Genomic DNA, 19,188 nt, shown 5'->3' with positions numbered 1-19,188 from the left:
TGACTGGACAGACTTTTGGAATGGTTTAGTTCTCTCGATGTAGAAAGCTAGTGCTCTGCGGACATCCAATGAGTGAAGCTTTTGCTCCCTGACACTCAAGTGCAGCTTATGATAGAACACCAGGAGGAAGATGTCCCGGTTGATGTGGAACTGGGAGACAACCTTTGGGAGAAAAGCCGGGTGAGGCCTGAGCTGAACCTTGTCCTTATGGAATACCATGTAAGGAGGCTTTGAAGTTAGGGCCCTGAGCTCAGACACCCGCCTAGCTGAGGTTATTGCTACCAGAAATGCCACCTTGTATATGAGAGAGAGAGCACATGCGCAGGGAGCACATCGCCAAAGGCTCAAATGGCGGCCCCAAAAGTCTGGATAAGACCAAATTGAGGTCCCAAGCTGGAACAGGCTGTCGGACCTGCGGGTATAGCCTGTCGAGACCTTTAAGGAAACGGCTGGCCAATGGGTTGGCAAAGACTGAGCATCCTTCTGCGTGTGGGTGGAAGGCAGAGATGGCAGCCAAGTGAACCCTAATTGACAACACAGACAGTCCCTGCTGCTTGAGGTGGAGAAGATAGTCCAGTATAAGTAACATCAAGGCGACCGTCGGAGACTAATGGTGCTGTGCCGACCAGATTGAAAATTTCTTCCACTTGGCAAGGTAGGTAGCTCTCGTGGCGGGTTTCCTGCTGCCAAGGAGAACTTGTCTGACTTGATCAGAGCAAGAAAGCTCCATTGGGTTCAGCCATGGTGCTTCCATGCTGTGAGGTGGACTTACTTGAGGTTTGGATGTTGGAGACGGCCATGATCGTGAGTTAGTATGTCCGGAAAGAGCAGCAAGGTAACTGGAGCTTCCACGGACATTTCCGGGAGTGATGTGTACCAGTGCTGGTGGGACCAAGCTGGAACTATCAATATCACTGAAGCTTCTTCCCTCTGTATCGCGAGGAGCACCTTGTAAACAAGAGGGACGGGCGGGAACGTGTATAGGAGATGGCTTCTCTAGGGGAGAAGGAATGCATCTGTGATGGAGCCTGGGCTGTGATTCAGGAAGGAGCAAAACTGCTGACACTTCCTGTTGCATCGCGTGGCGAACAGGTCTATCTGGGGAAAGCCCCACTGATGGAAGATTGAGTTCACGACGTCTGGGCGAAGGAACCACTCGTGGCCGTGGAATGACCTGCTAAGATGGTCCGCCAACTCGTTCTGTACTCCAGGGAGGTACGATGCTTGCAGCTGTATCAAGTGCTCTACACAGAATCCCACAGCATGAGGGCTTCCTGGCAAAGGGGAGAGGAGCATGTACCCTCATTTGTTGATATAAAACATCGCCGTGGTGTTGTCTGTCATGACTGATACACATCTACCTGTTAGGTGGGCTCGGAAAGTCTGGCATGCCAGGCATACCACTCTCAGCTCTCTGAGGTCTACCACACCTGATTGGAATTGACATGAACAAGTACTCAAAGAAGAACCTCTGATCCTAGTTCTTCTGCTCATGCTGTAGAGGACTATGGTCTTAAACCCAGAAGTCTCAGGTTCAATTCCTACTGTTACTGACCCATCTGCATTACACATTATCCTAGATTTCCTTTATTTACTGACTTGCTGATCCACAATTAATCTCCTAGTGATTAATGCAAGCTAATAAGATACCAGTACAATCATTTTTCAAAGATCTAATTTAGTTAAACTTTTAAACTATGGAAGTACTTAATTTACTGGATATGATTCTTGCATTACCAGTATATTGCAAGAGCCTGGAATTTAAATAATAGTTATAATGTAAACTCAGATAATCCAAGATGATTAATGCCCACCTTTTTTCCCGTAAGTGTATTGTTTCAGCAGAAATCAGCACAAGAACACTACAATTTCAGTATAAACAGGATCCTCAAAATTTCTTCATTTTTCCTCATAAAAGTTTTATATTGTTTGCCAATTATAAAACTATTAAACTATTGGGTTTATTCTTCTTAGTCCTAAATAATATGTACACTAGTTTCTTTCTATAATCTCAAGCCATTTTCTCTTTACAATTATCAGGCTAACGGCTCTAAAACCGTACTTTATGATGTATCAGATGACTTCCTCTAAGTCAGACTGCCTCTACCGTTCACTGGAAAACAAAAACACAGCCTAATCATTCTGACACCGCAGCAGCTCACAGTTTTTAAGTAATGTATCAGAGGACAACTTACATGAAGTAAACAATACATACCACAGCCAGAGGAATTCTGACAGAACTGTTCCAATAAGGCCATTAATGACAATGCACATCAATACCAATTTATTGGGAAACTCAAAGGCCTCGAATCCAGTATAATGAAGTAGGAAGAAACCTGGCCATAGCAGCAGCAGATTAAAGAGGCCTACAAAACCTGAACATAAAAATCAAATTAATGTTAGTTTCCTTTCAGTTTCATCATAATTATTTATTTACCTCCTTCTCCCCTTACTTGGCTTCCCTTACAGTCCAAATGTCTGGCAAGAGCTGCAGAAAAACTATCTTGATAGGTTATTCCTATTCCTGAGAAAAGGAATACAGGAATCTTTAACTGAAAATGGTAAGCAATATTTAAATATTTACAATATGCGATACTTTTAGTAGTTCCCCAAGTTCAGAATGCGTATTTGGCTTTCCACAAGTAAAGCAATCTTCCATTTTAAAGATTCCAACAAGAAAAAATTTACACTAGCAACAGGGATGATCTAGAGCATGGGGAATCTAGGGTGTCACAACCATCATCATTTTTTAATGGCTAAATGGGAGATGGTCCCATAACTATTGAGAAGGACTCCTGAAGCTTTTTTCAATTCCAACACAGGGTCACAGTATGACAGCTGGTCTAGTAACAAGACATAAAACAGTTTAAAAAAAACAACAACAAAGCTCTACCATGGACTTTTAAAAAGTGGTGCTGGTCAGTAAGCGCTCCTGATTAAATCCAACTGTTCATTTGAAACAGGGGTGCTTTGGACAGTTACACAAGGATCATAAGAAGAAAATATGGTCTGAGAAAATAGGTTGTCAGTGCCTACATGTGAAAAGAGAACTAAAAGATCAAACTTTGGAAAAAAAGATTGGGAATTTAATTCCAGGTTAATGACTACTATTGTGGGTTTCAAAGCTTGGTGCATGAACCACTGGTGGTCAATGAACAACTTATTCGTGGGTCTGGAAAAACTAGCTGACCACATGGTGCTGGTTTTACTTGTTTCCAACTATTAAAATTACTTTAAACAGGACAACTAAAATATATATTCAATACCTTAACTTTTTGATAAAAGTAACTGCCACAGGAATGCTAATAGTATTGCCAATGAAAAAGGTGATGGTATAAAAATATGGTCTACCTCACGAGGATCAGCAAATCCTTTATCTATTGGGACAACAGTTCTGTTTCTCAAGTGAAATAACAGAATCATAGATATGTAATGCTGGAAGGTACCTCAAAAGCTCATCAAATCCAGCCCCCTGTGCTACAGCAGGACCAACTAAACCTAGACCATCCCAGACAGGTGTTTGTCCAACCTGTTCTTCAAAACCTCTAATGGAGATTTCACCTCCCTTGGAAGTCTATTTCAGAGTTTAACTACCCATATAAATAGAAAGTTTTTCCCTATTACCTATCCAGATCTCCCTTGCTGCAGATTAAGCCCATTACTTCTTGTCCTATCTTCAGTGGACATGGAGAACAATTGATCACTGTCCTCTTTATAATAGTCCTTGACATATTTGAAGACCATTATCAGGCCCCCATCTCAATCTTCTTTTCTCAAGCCTAAACATGACCAATTTTTTAAACCTTTCCTCATAGGTCAGATTTTCTAAAGCTTTCGTCAACTTTTTTGCTCTCCTCTGGACTCTCCAATTTATCCACAACTTCCAAAAGTGTGGCACCCAGAAATGGACACAATGCTCCAACTGAGGTCTTGCGAGTGTTGAACACAATAATATAATTACCTCCCATGTCTTACATATGACACTGCTATATATACACCCTAGAATGATACAAGCCTTTTTAACAAATGCAACACATTGCTTACTCATTCAATTTGTGATTCACTATAAACTTTAGATCCCTTTCAGCAGTACCACCTCTTAGCCAGCTATTCCTCTTTCATAGTTGTGCATTTGAGTTTTCCTTCCAAAGTGAAGTACTTTGCACTTGTCTTTATTTAATTTCATACAAATTCTCCAATTTGTCAAGGTAGTTTTGAATTCTAAGCCTGGCCTCGAAAGTGCTTGCAACCCCTCTCAGTTTGGTGTCATCCACAAATTTTATTAACATACTTTCCACTCCATTATCCAAGTAATTAATGCAAATATTAAACAGTAGCAGACTCAGGACTGTAGCAGAGTAGCAGACTCTGGAACCCCACTAAACGTACTCACCTTATAGTAATTTCATCTAAAATGCTTTTCCCTTGTTTGCTTATGAGAAAGTCATGTGGGATTATTTCAAAAGCTTTACTAAAAATCCAGATATATCACATCTACTGCTTCCCCCTATCCACTGTGCCAGTAACACTATCAAAAAAGGGAAATTAGGTTGGCTTGGGATGATTTGTTCTTGATATATTCATACTGGCTATTCCTTATAACCCTCTTATTCTCTAGGTCAAGAGTAGCCTATATTCTGTCAAGGTCCAAATTTCTTGACTACCCTTGCTCTAGGTGCTTACAAACTGATTGTTTAATAATTTGTTCTACTATCTTTCCAGGTATCAAAGTTAGACTGACTGGTCTGTAATTTCCCAGAGATCCTTAAGTACCCTATCATAAATTTCATCAGGGCCTGCCAACTTATCTAAATATTCTTTAATCTGTTCTTTCCCTATTTTGGCTTGCGTTCCCTTCCCCCTTGTTGTTAATATTGATTGTATTGAGTATCTGGTCACAATTAACCATTTTAATGAAGACTGAGCAAAAGAGGCATAAAACACTTCAGCCTTGTTGATGGCATTAGTTAGCTCTCCTTTCCCTCTAAGTAGTGGACCTACACTCTCCATCTTTCTCTTGAGCCTAACGTACTGAAAGAACCTCCTCTTATTGCCACATGTCCTTTGCTAGGTGTAACTCATTTTGTGCCTTACCTTTTCTAATTTTGTCCCTACATGCTGATAACATTCTTTTGTACGCCTCCTTAGCAATTCATCCATGTTTCCACTTTTTGTAGATATTTTTGCAGATTACTAATTTTGCAGATAGTTCCTTAAAGCCTCACTAATTAGCACAAAGACTGGGAGACTCACTGCAAATTACTGATTTCTGTGAATTAGCAAGCAACTGAACACAAATGTACTATGGTCATTTATTTCATCATTTAGTTTTTATTTATATTTCACGATATACTAGTACATTTGAAATTTTACTAATGTGAAAACTCACAATAGCATTTTGCTATTAAATCTGCTCAGAGGCAGGGACAGAACACTACATTTTTGCAGGTTAGTAAGGCTCTATGGCACCATATATGGCTTCTGGTTTACAATTTGGACTTCAGAAATTATGGCATTGCAAAGTGAAGTGACCATATTGAACTGCTCACTACAAAACCTGCACTACAACAAAAAGTTCAGCATACCAATCCAGTTTTTATTCAATATAAAAATACATCAAAGGAATTAGCAACAGAGGCATACTCACTTTATCACTGATGGCCTTACACGGAGATGTGTCAAGCACCTGAGATTCCCATTGACTACAGTGAGTGCTGCTGCTCAACACTCCTCAGGATCAGGCCCTAAGAATTGACTAGTACTGAGAATACTCAAAAGATTAAGGCCCTAAACCTGTAAACACATATATGCTTAACTTTACATGCATGTTTAAGTGTTTATAAGATTGGGGACTGAAGAGCAAGGGACTTAGTCATTCTATAAATGAAAGTTTTGTTTTCAATATCGTCATTGCTATATTAAAATATTGCTGTTCTTACCAAAGAACATTGGTATATCAAGCTTATCTTCTCTGTCTACTTTTCTTTTTATCATAACTATATAGACAGCATACAGCATTGCTCCTACAAGAGACCATAGGGATCCTGTAAAAGATGAAAAATATTATTTTAAGACAAATGGGTTAGGCATAGTGTTATGAATCTGACTATCATACTTAAATCCCTCTACTGGGCAATTTTCTAATTGTAATAGTTTATTATAGAATCCATTACTATATAAAATGAATTAAACTTATGAAGATATGACCCTCTACATGCATATATTGAAAGGGTATTTAATAAAAAACATTCCTCAAAACAAGCCACTTTCAGCAGTCAATCTTCCAGAGTCTAATACATGACAGATTTATACTGCATTTCCTTCTCCCACCCTGTAGTTTTGAGCAGTTTAAAAAAAACTTACATTTATCTTGGTATTACAATTTACAGTATAAAATTTAAAAAAATATTTAATATACCTATTGTACCTCTTCCTGGAGCTTTCTCAGACTCAGAGAGATTAACAAGTACTACACCGCCAATGCTAGGAAAAAACATCATCAACTATTAGGCATACCAGTTTTTTTGTTTTGTTTTTTTTGTTTTTTTTAAATCTGTCTCACACACGCACAGCAACAAATAAAGACACCAGTTTTTAGATATCTGTAATTAGACTGAACCCAGCTTTTGGTGAACCTGTGCTTTAAGGCCTACTCCAGAGCTCAATTAAATCAATATGATTCTTTGCACTGACTTCCCTGAACTATGGATCAGGCCTTTGAGAACAAAGCTGACACGTCACAAATGATGTGCATTAATTAAAAACATCTGCATTTTATTTAGGGTATTTGCTATCTATTCCAGTATTTTCTCACTTTCTCTTCTCAAACATCATTATCTCAAGGCGAGGTCACACTGACTATTCTGCTGTTTTCCACGCGCTTCTGACGTGAGCCCTGCTTCTACAGGTCTCGCGATATCAGGCTAAGCCTTGACAGAACAGTTGCTCTGTCTCTGACACTTAAATGGCTGCACTTAAACCCTCTCTTTCTTTTACTGCTTCCACACGATATTAAGTTTCATTAAACATCTAATGCTTTCCATCTGCATTAAAACAAAATCTAAAATTAACTATCAGAGAAATGTGTTAGCATTTATTATCTAATAATTTTATAACCAAATCCTACGCTTATATCTTAAAATAGGTTAAATGACCACTAAAACATAATTGCTTAAAGATGTCCTGCCCATTACAGTTGAGCGGTACATTCACTTTAACTGACTAATAAAACAAAAGAATCTGAAGCATATCACCATTTTCGTATACACACTATATACTTGACCAAAACTCCACTGACAGAGAGTGGAGAAGAAAAAAAAAAAAAAATAGTTCAGAGCAGATCTATAAAATCTGACAGCTGAGAGTTTTGAATAATAGCAGAACAAAACTGTGAAACTAACCAGATTACCTATATATCACAGCATCATTTTTCCTAACCCATCTAAATATTTAGAAGTTACTTAAGTATCATGCACACAACTTTCAGACACAAACATTAAAAAAAGTCAAAATTAGGTGAACTTCAAATTAGCTCCCTAATGCTGCACACCAAAGTCATCTGACCCAAAAATGGGTTCAAATGAAAATATATAGCAAAACAAGTCATTCCAGAGCAGACTAGTAACACCACAAGGTTCCAGCAGTGTCTTAACCCTAATCCTCAGTTACTTAGTCTTCAGCAACTAGAATATAGGGAATTCTATTAAAGAAAGGTTTATATTTAGAGGGAGGAGATTCCTGGTCAGAGCAGTTGTCAAAAAAAAGTGAAATTTTAAACAGGCACTCTTCGACATTTTATTTTCTTTAAAAAACTTGCCAAGATCTGCTACTCTTGAAATAACATTCTTCACCAAATAAATTGAACTATCTCAAACAGCTTAAAAAAGTACCAGCTTGTTTAGGGGTAGGGTCAGAGAAGGGGTGTTGGAGATTAAGAGTTCATATTCCTACCTTAAAACGACAGCTAACAGTTTGGAAAGGGTAAACCGGTCTCCACTGTTACTTGGAAACACTGCAGCTAAGATTAAGGTAAAAAGTCCTGTAAGAGAAAATAAAAAGGTGTAACATCTTTTCAAGCTTTATTACTAACCTGTTCAATAAACTGTACTACCACTATCTCAATTTATTTTAAATGTTGTCTAATCACTTCAGATTAGTTTCCATACTTTTAATCTGAATTTTTGCAACAGAATTAGTATGTCAGTCTGTCTCTAATTTTCTTGTAATGCTGAAATGTTTACAGTGTCTAAATTGAAATTCAAAATCTATGCCCCAGATAAGTAAAAATACATTTAACAAAAATGAAGATTGCAATTTAAACATGCAAAGGAAATAAACTCAGTTAAGTCTTTAAAAAAAAAATCAGCCCATGTCAAAACCAGTGTATATTGGAATTACACTTTTTAAATAGCAATAACTAAAGCAGTGCACTATTTTTGGGTTGTGATAAATGTAAGTATCATCTTTGAAAGACAGTCTAATTACACGTTAAAGCAAAACTGTGGAGCAATTAGTGTCTGTCATGCTATGATAAAATTAGACAGTCTCACTGAACATATAAAAAAAACCTATTTAGAGAACTTGTTGATGTCCATAGTAGGAACAGATTATGGTTTTTGGGTCAACGGAAATAGGAAAGATACAAAAAAAGAGCTCATATAGTTTTAAATTAAGACACTTCAATGGCGGGAGTAACCATTTCCTAAAAACACTGTAGCCTGGTACTACTTCTCACCCCTCCAAACAGTGGAATTGACTGGTTCTAATTATGACATCCCCTGCAAATTTACCACTGTAAAATAAACCTTTGTTTTTATGTTGCAAACTTGAAAGGGTGCTAGATTTTTGTTTTGTTTTCAGTTCAAAAGCAGATTTTTTTTCCCTTAAAGGAGATCTGCAAGTGTAAAATTCACAAAACTAAAATTAGAATTATGTCCTTAATGCCTCCAGTGACCAGCGTCCGGGTATATAGCAGAGCCTCCATTGAAATTACTTTCACTCCCACCCTTCTTTGGGTTATTGTAGCTCAGACCTGTCATATTATCACCAGCTCTTTGCAGCACAGCAGCTGTGCCATTTGGTTCAGATCACATACACAATACTCACTTTGGCCTTGGCTACACTTGCAAGTTACAGCGCTGTAAAGCCTACCCCAGCGCTGTAACTCACTCCCCGTCCACCCTGGCAGGGCACTTACAGCGCTGTATCTCCCTGGGTACACCGCTGCAGGTACTCCACATCTCCGAGAGGAATAACAGCTGCAGCGGAGTGGCTATCCTCTCCATTGTTGTGACAGGCTGCAGGAATGCGGAAGTGCCGGTTTCAAAGCTCGTATCACAGAGAAAAGCAAACAGTTTGCAGCTTGCTTTGAGTGAGTAAATGAATGAGCAGGGGGCCAGGAGTTCGGAACTTGCAAAATAGAGAGCTGACGCTCCAAAAAGCACTCCGTCTCCCCCCACACTCCCTGTCACAATCCACCCCACCCCTCCGTTTTGAAAAGCACGTTGCAGCCACATTAATGCTGGGATAGCTGCCCATAATGCACTGCTCCCAACACAGCTGCAAATGTTGCAAGTGTGGCCACATCACTGCGCTGGCAGCTGTCAGTGTGGACAGACTGCAGCGCTTTTCCCTACTCAGCTGTACGAAGACAGGTTTAACTCACAGCGCTGTATAGCTACAAGTGTAGCCAAGGCCTACATATAGTCTATGGGAGTATACTGCTTTCCCCCTCCCCATTTAAAAAAAAATTACATTGTAAATTTTATTATTGTTCTCATACCAATTAAAACTTAAAAGTGTATAGAAATTGCAATAGTGATCAGCTTAAAGACAAAAAAACAAGGAAATTTTGCACATCGATTTCAGGTGTGGCTCCGTGTCCAAGAAAAGTAGCTCAGTTTTAAAACAAAAATTTCTTCTGTATGTGAAAGATTTTATTTTCTTTTCTTTTTTTTTTTTTTTAAAGAATAAGTTGCAGCCACCTAAAAGGTCAGCTTTCCGTGCAACTACTACAGTCCAAATAGTATCCTAACTATAAAAATGTAATGTACTTGCAGAGCTATATAAAGACAAAAGAATGCAAGCTGCAAAGTGGTAAGACATAAAGATGGTAAAATAATTTGCAACAATATACGGAATGCTTCTAAGCTATCATGTTTGTTTTTTAAACTTTATGCTTCTCAAAGATACACATAATAGTCAATTTAATGAAATAGTGCTGGCATAACAAAAAGAGCTCTAATTTATAAACAGCTATTTCAGTAGTTCTTATAATGCACATTTGGTATCTTACCAGAGGTTGAAGATAGGATATTAACTATGGCAACTTGTGCATGTAAGAGTGCTTCTTGATAAGAGAAGTTTGCCAAAAACCACTGCAGAACAAGGAAAGTAGTTTAATGAATAAATGGATAATCACAAAAGGTATTAAAACAGTCTGTTTTGCCTGTGTATTAACTCCTGCAATTTTTAGATTTTTTTATATTTACCAGAGTTATCACTTGAACCAGTATACACAAAAATCAATCAGAACAAGGCTTTCACAGAAGTCCTTTTGTCTTATAAATAACAATATCAATTTCTAATTGTTATTAAGAAGAGGCAGAGGCACTAAGTAGCAGAGGTGAAAACAGACAACATGAACAGTTTCAGTGGCATCTACAAGAAAGTAATTATTGCAGACTTTAAAAAAAAATACACACTAGAGATAATCAGTGAAAATAGCAACTGCAAGTCAGCAACAACCAAAAAGCTAACAACTTAGTCTGAAGTCATCATTTTCAAACTGTTTGCAAAAACTGAGAGAAACTACTTATTTCCATAAATCTCAAAAAGGTTAAATTAATTATCATCCCATTTAAACGGATTCATATACTGGGGTCCTATAACATCTTAAGTACACAAACAAACAAGCATCTCCAAAATAGAGATAATACAGTGTACAGATCAATTATCTAACAGGTATTCTGTGAGGATTAAATGTTTGTAAAATACTTTGTAAAATGGTAAATATTAGATCATGTAGCGGGCAAGAGCTCATTAATAATGTTATCCCAAAGATGTTCTTAGTTCTCCCAAAAATTATTTCAAAAAGATTTTACTTTTTGAATGATGACCAAGAAGAAAAATACAGCAGTAGATACAGCCGAGGTACCTTTTAGAAGCAACTGCAAAAGCAAGAGCAGTATCATTTAATTTGTTTGTAAACAAAAAAGAATAATCTTATTCCAGACAGTTTTTAAATATATATGCATAAATAGAAAATAAATCTTAAAAAGATAGTTACTTTATAATCTCCTTCGTATACATGAAATATGAAACTAGTTTTCCTTTAAATTCTATGGACATCCTCTTAATATATGCATCCATCTCAAGAAATTCCAGTTGTCAGATCACTGTCCTCTGGTCAGTACACCAGTTAAAGCCACCTCCTGAACTACTATACCCGTGAAGTATCTCCTGCTGTCCAAAGAGCTATGTGTGGCTTGCTCTTAACCATATTTTAAATAAAATGTCTCTAGCAGTACAGTGGGGCCACTGTTAGAAGGGCCACCACTGCTTTGTTACCCTCCTCTTCAGTGTTGGCTCTCAGGAAACATGCCACTCTCACCTCTGTGTTTCCATGACATTGAGAACCGCTGCAGAAGTACACCTCTACCCAGATATAACGCGACCCAATATAACACGAATTTTGATATAACGCGGTAAAGCAGTGCTCGGGGGGGGGGGGGGGGGGGGGGATGTTGTGCACTCCAGCGGATCAAAGCAAGTTCAATATACCGCGGTTTCACCTATAATGCGGTAAGATTTTTTGGCTCCCGAGGACAGCGTTATATCGGGATAGAGGTGTATGTGAAGATGACCAGTCTGCTGATGAGGATAAAGACATCTTGCAGCCCTACTATTCTCGTTGGGGAGAGTTGAGGATATCCTCTGCCCCAAGCCAAACATCTTCACATCACTGCATGGCAGTGTATAATGCCACAGGATGAGACAGACAATGTGGTGGCAGCTTTCAAGAGGTTCCACAGAAAGAGAGCAGGGCAACAGCTGCATTTGTAGGTCCTTTCTCCTTCTCCACCCCCAAACTGAAAGGCAGTTCTACATGCTATATCCCCGAAGTTGTGGGTACAGTCAGGGCTCGGTCCCACTCCCCTATACAAGGAACAAACAACAGCTGGTGTTTAAGTAACCCTGGATTTCTGCCCGGGCAAGACTAGTGAGTGACTTATCACACCCATTCCGAAGAGTGGAGTAAGACATAATTTACAATGGCCCTGCCAGCAGTAGAACCTGTGCTACAATTAAATGCAAGCCTGAAAACCCACTGTACTGTTCAGAGTTGCATTTTAGGGAAGTGCAGATAAGAGAGGTTATGCTGCATTTAGCATATATATAAAATAAGAAAAACACTGAAAAAAATAGACCACACTCCAACGTTAAATAAAATTTCATTTTCATTACTATGTAAAACAGTTCGATATTTGTAGCTATACTTAATAATTTTCTTAAAGAACAAAGGACATACCACAAAGCAAAAGAAAAAGCTGATTTTTGCTACTTGAGTTGCAGTGAGTTTCCCTACAGTTTTTAATATTGATTCCTGCTCCTTAACAGTTGGATATGACATGCGAGACAACTTTGCTTCCAATGCATGGCTCGATGGGAGTTGTCGAATCTCCATAACATTACTGAACCTTACACGAGGCTTTTTGGGAGCTTAAGGAAAAAACAAAGTGGCACATGATCATTCAACTTTTCACTCTATTACACAGAAAAAGAAAAGAAAAAAGTGATGTTTGATCCCATTGATTACAGCAGTTCACAAATCATGAAATGAAGCTTCTCCCTCCAACAAAAGATTTGCTTTAATTCTTTTTTTAACAAAATAGTATTTATACCACTTGATAGGGTACTAATGAAAAAGGATCTCATAATTGTTTTAAATAATTATTATGGTCTGTTCAGAGTAACTCCTTTGAAACTCGACAATGAAGCCTGTTACTTACTTTATTTTTCCCTCTACTTTGTATGCACATTGTATTTTTAAAAATGCACAATAGTTTAAGTTCTAATAATTTTGTTTTAAAGAAATTAACATCAGATGTTAAAAGCTGCATGAATTTGCATGCATGGGAAAATTAAAGTTATGTTTTTGATCTTACAATGTTGCCTGTACCAAATTAAACTGATAAAAAGATTCCACAACACAAGTAGTGGTTAAGTTAACAATAAAAGAATTAGCTCAGTGACAGAGTGATAATGATTTGAACTTCCATTTTCTAGTCCTGTGATGGTGCCTTGGCCCCTCTGAAGTCAATAACTTCACCCTGGGGCCAGGATTTCACCTGATTTCTTGCTCTTTAGACAAGCAGGGCTACAGAGGCAACAAAAACAGTCCCTAGGCAAGAGACACTATCTTGTGTTGTTGAAGAGTCTGGCTAGTGTCTCTCAGGAAAAAAGTACCCCATACAGTTATGCTAAACTGTAAGAAAAGGATGGTTGCAACATAGCATTCTGAGGGTAGGAGCGTTACACAGATCCTTGAAGTTTCAGTAGGAATCTGGAGGACTTTTCAGGTTTGGAGAATGGGTCAAAGAATCTAATAGTTACATCAGACAGGTAACTTATATACAAACAAGAGTTATTGTTTTTGTTTTCATTTAATAAACAATACTAATTATAACAGTGTCTCAGGTTTTTCTATAGCACCTGTTACTGTAGTAGCTGACAATATGCACAGCTATCCATTAAAAAAATTTTTTTTTAAACCCTGACCAACGTAGCTGTTAACCTAACTTTTAAGTTTAGACCAACTCTAAAAGCGTGTGTGTGGGGGGAAGAGAATCCCAAAATTCCACCCCAGGAAAGGCAAAGGAATGAGGCCGGACACCTGAGGGGATTTGCTCACAGAGACCAGGAACAGGATAGTGGTGGAGCTAGCTCTGCAACCACGACAGGGCCAATACAGACACAAAAATAGGCCCTGTACCAAAGAGCATTTTGAAATTCTGAAGTCTTTACTCACTTTTTTCAGTATCACTATTAGCACTGCCACTCTTTTCACTTGGTAAGTCATGAAACTTTACAGGAACATACAAAGGTTCACTCTGAAATGCAGCAGGACAAGTAGCATATGCAGTTAAACAGACATTGAAACTGTTAGCCAAACTGTTATCTTAGGATACCTGGAAACAAAATACTAAAGGAAAAACAAGTTCCATAAAATAGCAAGACAGTCAGAATTTTTAAGCAGTATCACCATCTCTCTACCAAAAGTCTCTTCACTACTACTAAGATATTTCACCTTCTAGTACATATATAAAAATACATGACCAATCTACTTTAGAATATATTTTAAATCCACTAAGTAAACCTTTTCTTTTTAAAAAAAAAAGTTAATATTTTAGACCAGTCCAAATATAGCAACTAGCATGCAGGTCCCAACAAGATTTAAAAATGAAGACTGACAAAAATCACCTATATAGTAAACCTGGCTGTAGTTTATTTCAGAGGAGGAAAGATGACAGTCCATTTCTCTTTCAAGTTGTAAGATGGGATCATGAAATGTTAATGTGTTCACCTCCAGCTGAATCACTGTTGCATGGCCTTGGATTTGAAAGCTGTTTGGATTTATCACTGGCTCTCCACATTTTGCTTTGCAAAAATTGAGCTGAACCTGGGAATGTATCCCTTGTATGACACACTGATATTTCTTTCATAGTCCAATCTAAATTCAATTAATGTTTTATTTCAGCGAGATCCCACATCTCCCACTGTGAGTAGCACTATTTCTTGCATGACACATTACTGCCATTTTAACTAAATGCTTTTCAGTCATTTTGATTAAAGAAGAAATGTAACTAATCTTATTTCCTAAATGCCTGCAAATTTAAGTGTACAATTTTTAAAATAGGATGGAAATAATGGACAAACACAGTGGTGTCTTAATCATACAAAAAAATTAAGGGACTTACCAAAGAACTGTTTACAGTGTTATCTGTTGTACAAGCAGCAAAATAACCTTCAGCATCTGCAAACTAATTAGAGATTTTAGATTTAAAATTCGAAGTCATTATAAAATTTTAAGATAAAATGCTAAGTAAAAAAATGTTTACATTGTAGTCTACCATAGTTTAGTCACAAAATACTGAAAAGGAAAAATAACTATAAAGTTGATTAATATTTTACAAGCCAACAGAGAAGATCAGCAACAGCAAAACTAGGTCTTGTTCTGCAAAGAGCTCTATAAAAGCAATTCCCTACTGGCTTAACACATAATCTATATATAACTGTTTCTTATCAGAAATGCTGAAGGAATTATTGAATTTAATGTCTATAAATATATTAGGTTGGTTAAGGTTGGTGCACAAAGCATTGTTTTAAAACAGTCAAATGTCTAATAGTACAGCTTTCAGTAACAAGCAGGGTAGATAAAAAAATCAATGATTTTTAAAAAAAAATAAAAAGTTGGATTTTTATTTAAATCGGATTTTTTTGATAAAATGCTTTTTGAGAGAAAAACCTACCTAAAGATAGTTTTAACTAAGATACGTTATAGCTCAAAGATATCTCATCATGGAATAGGGGTTATAAATTCTAATTCTATAGTATGAGACAATATATTAATGTAATGTTTAAGAAAAATTTTGTAAATGAGTTCCAATAGTTCATGGATTAGGAACCCAATTTTATGCAGTTCCAGGGGCTTCTATATAGATTATTTAGGTTAATCTTTCTATCTACCCAATGGGACTCAGTGCTCAGTCTAGATTCAAGTTACCATCAGAGATGCTTAGATTTGCAGTTCTCAAACTGGATTTGTGTCTCCAGAAAGAACATTTGTTAGTCTCTAAGGTGCCACAAGTACTCCTGTTATTTTTGCGGATACAGACTAACACGGCTGCTACTCAGAAAGAACATGCTTGTTAACATCAAAAATGTTTTTTAAAAAATAAATAATATATGGAGGTGAGAAATAACAGACCTCAACCCTATTGTCCCTCTGCAAATGTGTGTACACAGACTCAATCTCTTACCTCTCTCTAAAAGTGCAAAGTTTCAAAAAGTTCAATGAATAGAAGATTGTTGGGAGCGGAATAGATCTGAACAAGGAGAAGAAGTCTGGAGATAAATGTGAGAAGGGAGGGACAGGCAGTAGAAACAAAAGTGAAACTGTTTGAGCAGCATATTCCAGAAGTCTTGAGGTCTTTCTGAGTGTAGCCTTCATTGATTTGAGATCTGCCATCTCACTAGAAGGGAAAACCTAAAATGGCAGCAGGCCATAAAAGAGACCCAGTTTGGGAATATTTTAATGAAGTTCCTCTACCTGTGGGTAAGACAGGCATGACTGCAAAATGCAAACAGTGCAACAAAGAAATGCAAGGCCTGGTTGCCCGAATGAAACGACAGCATGAGAAGCGTCCCTTCTCAGGAGGAAGCTGTGTTGATGATGATGAAAGAAACATGTCTGAACATGCAGGATCTTCAGGTTAGTAAACTTTATTTCATACTTCTTTCTTAAAGACTGCCTGTCTTCCTTCTGGACTATTCTTGAATTCTCATGTTTGAGCAAAATATATAGTGGTTACTCTATGGTACTATCATTTTAGATGCAGTTGTGATAAAAAAATAAATAGCTGAAATAGGCAGATCTTCCTTTTACAATTTCACCTTTAAAGTAGTACTGAGTGTCAGTGAATGCAATGAGTAATACTAAATGAGCAGTAGGGTAATAGTATGTCTACAAAGTTGTTTAACAACATAAAACCCTACCCATACTCATTCTACCAAGTTCCTGAACGTGATCTCAAAAAAAACAAAAACAAAAGTGTCTGATTTTAGTCTCTCTAAACATGCTATTCAGAATTAATCTGAAGAAACTGGATATAAAAAGTGACAAATCATAATGTTAGAGTACTAATTCCAGGTATAGACTCAATTGTACAACCTGCAATTACCATTTCTGTCTGTTCAGTTTGTAATGGTACTTTAATGAAATCAGTATTTGATTCACTTAACATCTGGAGTTTAGCTTATGTTATTGTAAGGCCAGGTCTACAGACAAAGTTTTGCCAACATAGCTATGTTGGCAGGGAAGACACGGAGGAGAGGAAAAAACAAACAAACCAAAACTCTAACTGACACAGATATGACAGCAAAAAAAAAAAAAAACGCATGTAGATACAGCTTATAATGTCAAAATTATTTTTGCCAGTAGAACTAATGTTCAGGGTGGTGGCTTAACTATGCTGCGTAAAGAATTTTTGCTGGCATAATGGGCATCTCCAATAGGGGGCCTTGCCAACAGATCTATCAGCAAAGTAATATACACTAACCCTCAATTCCCCCCCCTTAAAACTTTGAATTATTGCGTATCTTTAGGTTATTAAATTGAAAAATACTTACAAAAGCTGCATGCCTTCCACGAAACCCACGTGTACACTGTTGCCTCCATGGTTTCCAAACAATAAATCCCAAGAGGTATAGAACAAACATGGACGTTTTTGCAAAGGTACTGAAAAAAGGCTTCTCGTATTTCGAAAAAACATACTGCGGAATGAAAATACAATAGTTATAGTCTTCATAATTACTGAGGAGTCATGTGACTTCTCAATTAATCAGTGCTTTTCAAGTCCAAATCAGCCCAGCAGGTCTTCTTGAAGTCAAAACACATACAATAGAATCTCAGAATTACGAACACCAGAGCTACGAACTGACTAGTCAACCACACACCTCATTTGGAACTGGAAATACACAATCAGGCAGCAGCAGAGGAAACAAAAACAAACAAACATCCCCACAAATACAGCACATTACTGTGTTAAACATAAACTACTAAAACAATAAAGGAAAAGTTAAAAAAAAGATTTTACAAGGTAAGGAAACTGTTTCTGTGATTGTTTCATTTAAATTAAGATGGTTAAAAGCAGCATTTCTCTTCCTCATAGTAAAGTTTCAAAGCTGTATTAAGTCCATGCTCATTTGTAAACAAGCTGGAATTGTTTAAAAACTACAGTTAAGCAACAGTGATCTTTAAGTTTAGTCTATTAACAGCAACATTGCTTATTTTTCAGTATGGGAACCAATATAGCCATAATAATTTTCCCTAACAGGCTACTGGCAGTAGTTTCATAAAATCTGAAATGTAAAGCTAGAATGACAGGTTCATTATACAGACTAATTTTTAAGGATATAACTAGATTACCTGTTCCCTGTGGCAATAGTGGCATTTTTTAAACAGATATAATAATAAGTAAATCAGGTTTTGACTCCCTAACTAAAAAATAAAAATACTTGTTGGTTCAAGATACTGACAATTTCTAGATTAAATAATACCCTCCATAGTTAAAACAATAGCTCTTACATTGTGCTGGCTCATAGCACTGTTTAGCTACCTGGAGGATTCTGATTTTTTTTCACCCTTTAAGATTAAAAAAATGTGTCAAGTAAAACTCTGTATAAATGTGATCAGAGCTTCAAAAATGTCTATGTAATAGTATTCTCCCCCCTTATTTAAAAATAAGAAGCATGAAACAATGCTTACTGAAGTGAGTTCTGAGGAGGCAACCCATATCACATCAACAAGTAGAAGAATGACAATTCCAAGAGCCATTCGCTTACGCTGAGTGGAGGAACTGCATTGGGAGCTCATTCGGTTCATGATAAAAACCCACACCATTTGTAACCTATTGAACATCAATACAGAACAAAATACAGATTTATAGAAATATAGTATATATAAATATAAAGGAAAGTAAGAAAAAAGCCATCAGTAGCATTTAACAGACATTACGTCTGTGTAATATGCTATTGAGAGACCCAGGTTACAGTCACTGTTCCGAAGCAGGGACTTGACACAGGTTTCCCAGATCCCAGGTTAGTGTCCTAGGCTATAAAGGTATAAGAGGGACCCCACAATCTCGATGGTTTTGTGAATCTAGACCCTTTGTTTTTAAACATACTTTGCTTTTAATAAGACAAAAAGTTGAAAATGCCCCAAATCTAAACAAAATGTTTCAACTGACCCAAAATGTATTTTTTTTTTCAACTTTTCAATTCAGCAAAAATTCCAGTTTGCGTTGACCTGAAATTTTTTTGCTTCTGGGGAAAAAATTAATAAAATAAAAAAATCAGTTATTCATACCACATGAATACTGAGTACCTAGCTATCAAAACAACCACTGT

General features: G+C 37.1%; 1 protein-coding gene across 1 annotated transcript in view; it reads right to left on the bottom strand.

The window, feature by feature from the left end:
* SLC35F5 (solute carrier family 35 member F5) overlaps positions 1–19,188 on the bottom strand; it is a 51,748-nt gene that overhangs the window by 14,546 nt on the left and 18,014 nt on the right. The window contains exons 6-15 of the mRNA XM_065413585.1: positions 18,548–18,692; positions 17,410–17,553; positions 14,979–15,041; positions 14,030–14,111; positions 12,530–12,720; positions 10,295–10,376; positions 7,951–8,038; positions 6,419–6,483; positions 5,940–6,044; positions 2,216–2,375 (exon numbers count right to left, since the gene is read on the bottom strand). Coding sequence (XP_065269657.1) covers positions 2,216–2,375; positions 5,940–6,044; positions 6,419–6,483; positions 7,951–8,038; positions 10,295–10,376; positions 12,530–12,720; positions 14,030–14,111; positions 14,979–15,041; positions 17,410–17,553; positions 18,548–18,692 — 1,125 coding nt within the window. The remainder of the gene's footprint in view (positions 1–2,215; positions 2,376–5,939; positions 6,045–6,418; positions 6,484–7,950; positions 8,039–10,294; positions 10,377–12,529; positions 12,721–14,029; positions 14,112–14,978; positions 15,042–17,409; positions 17,554–18,547; positions 18,693–19,188) is intronic.

This window comes from Emys orbicularis, chromosome 11 (assembly GCF_028017835.1).
Source record: "Emys orbicularis isolate rEmyOrb1 chromosome 11, rEmyOrb1.hap1, whole genome shotgun sequence".
Taxonomy (NCBI): domain Eukaryota; kingdom Metazoa; phylum Chordata; order Testudines; family Emydidae; genus Emys; species Emys orbicularis.
The sequence above is the reverse complement of the archived record's forward strand: the minus strand, read 5'-3'. Positions and strand labels throughout refer to the sequence as shown.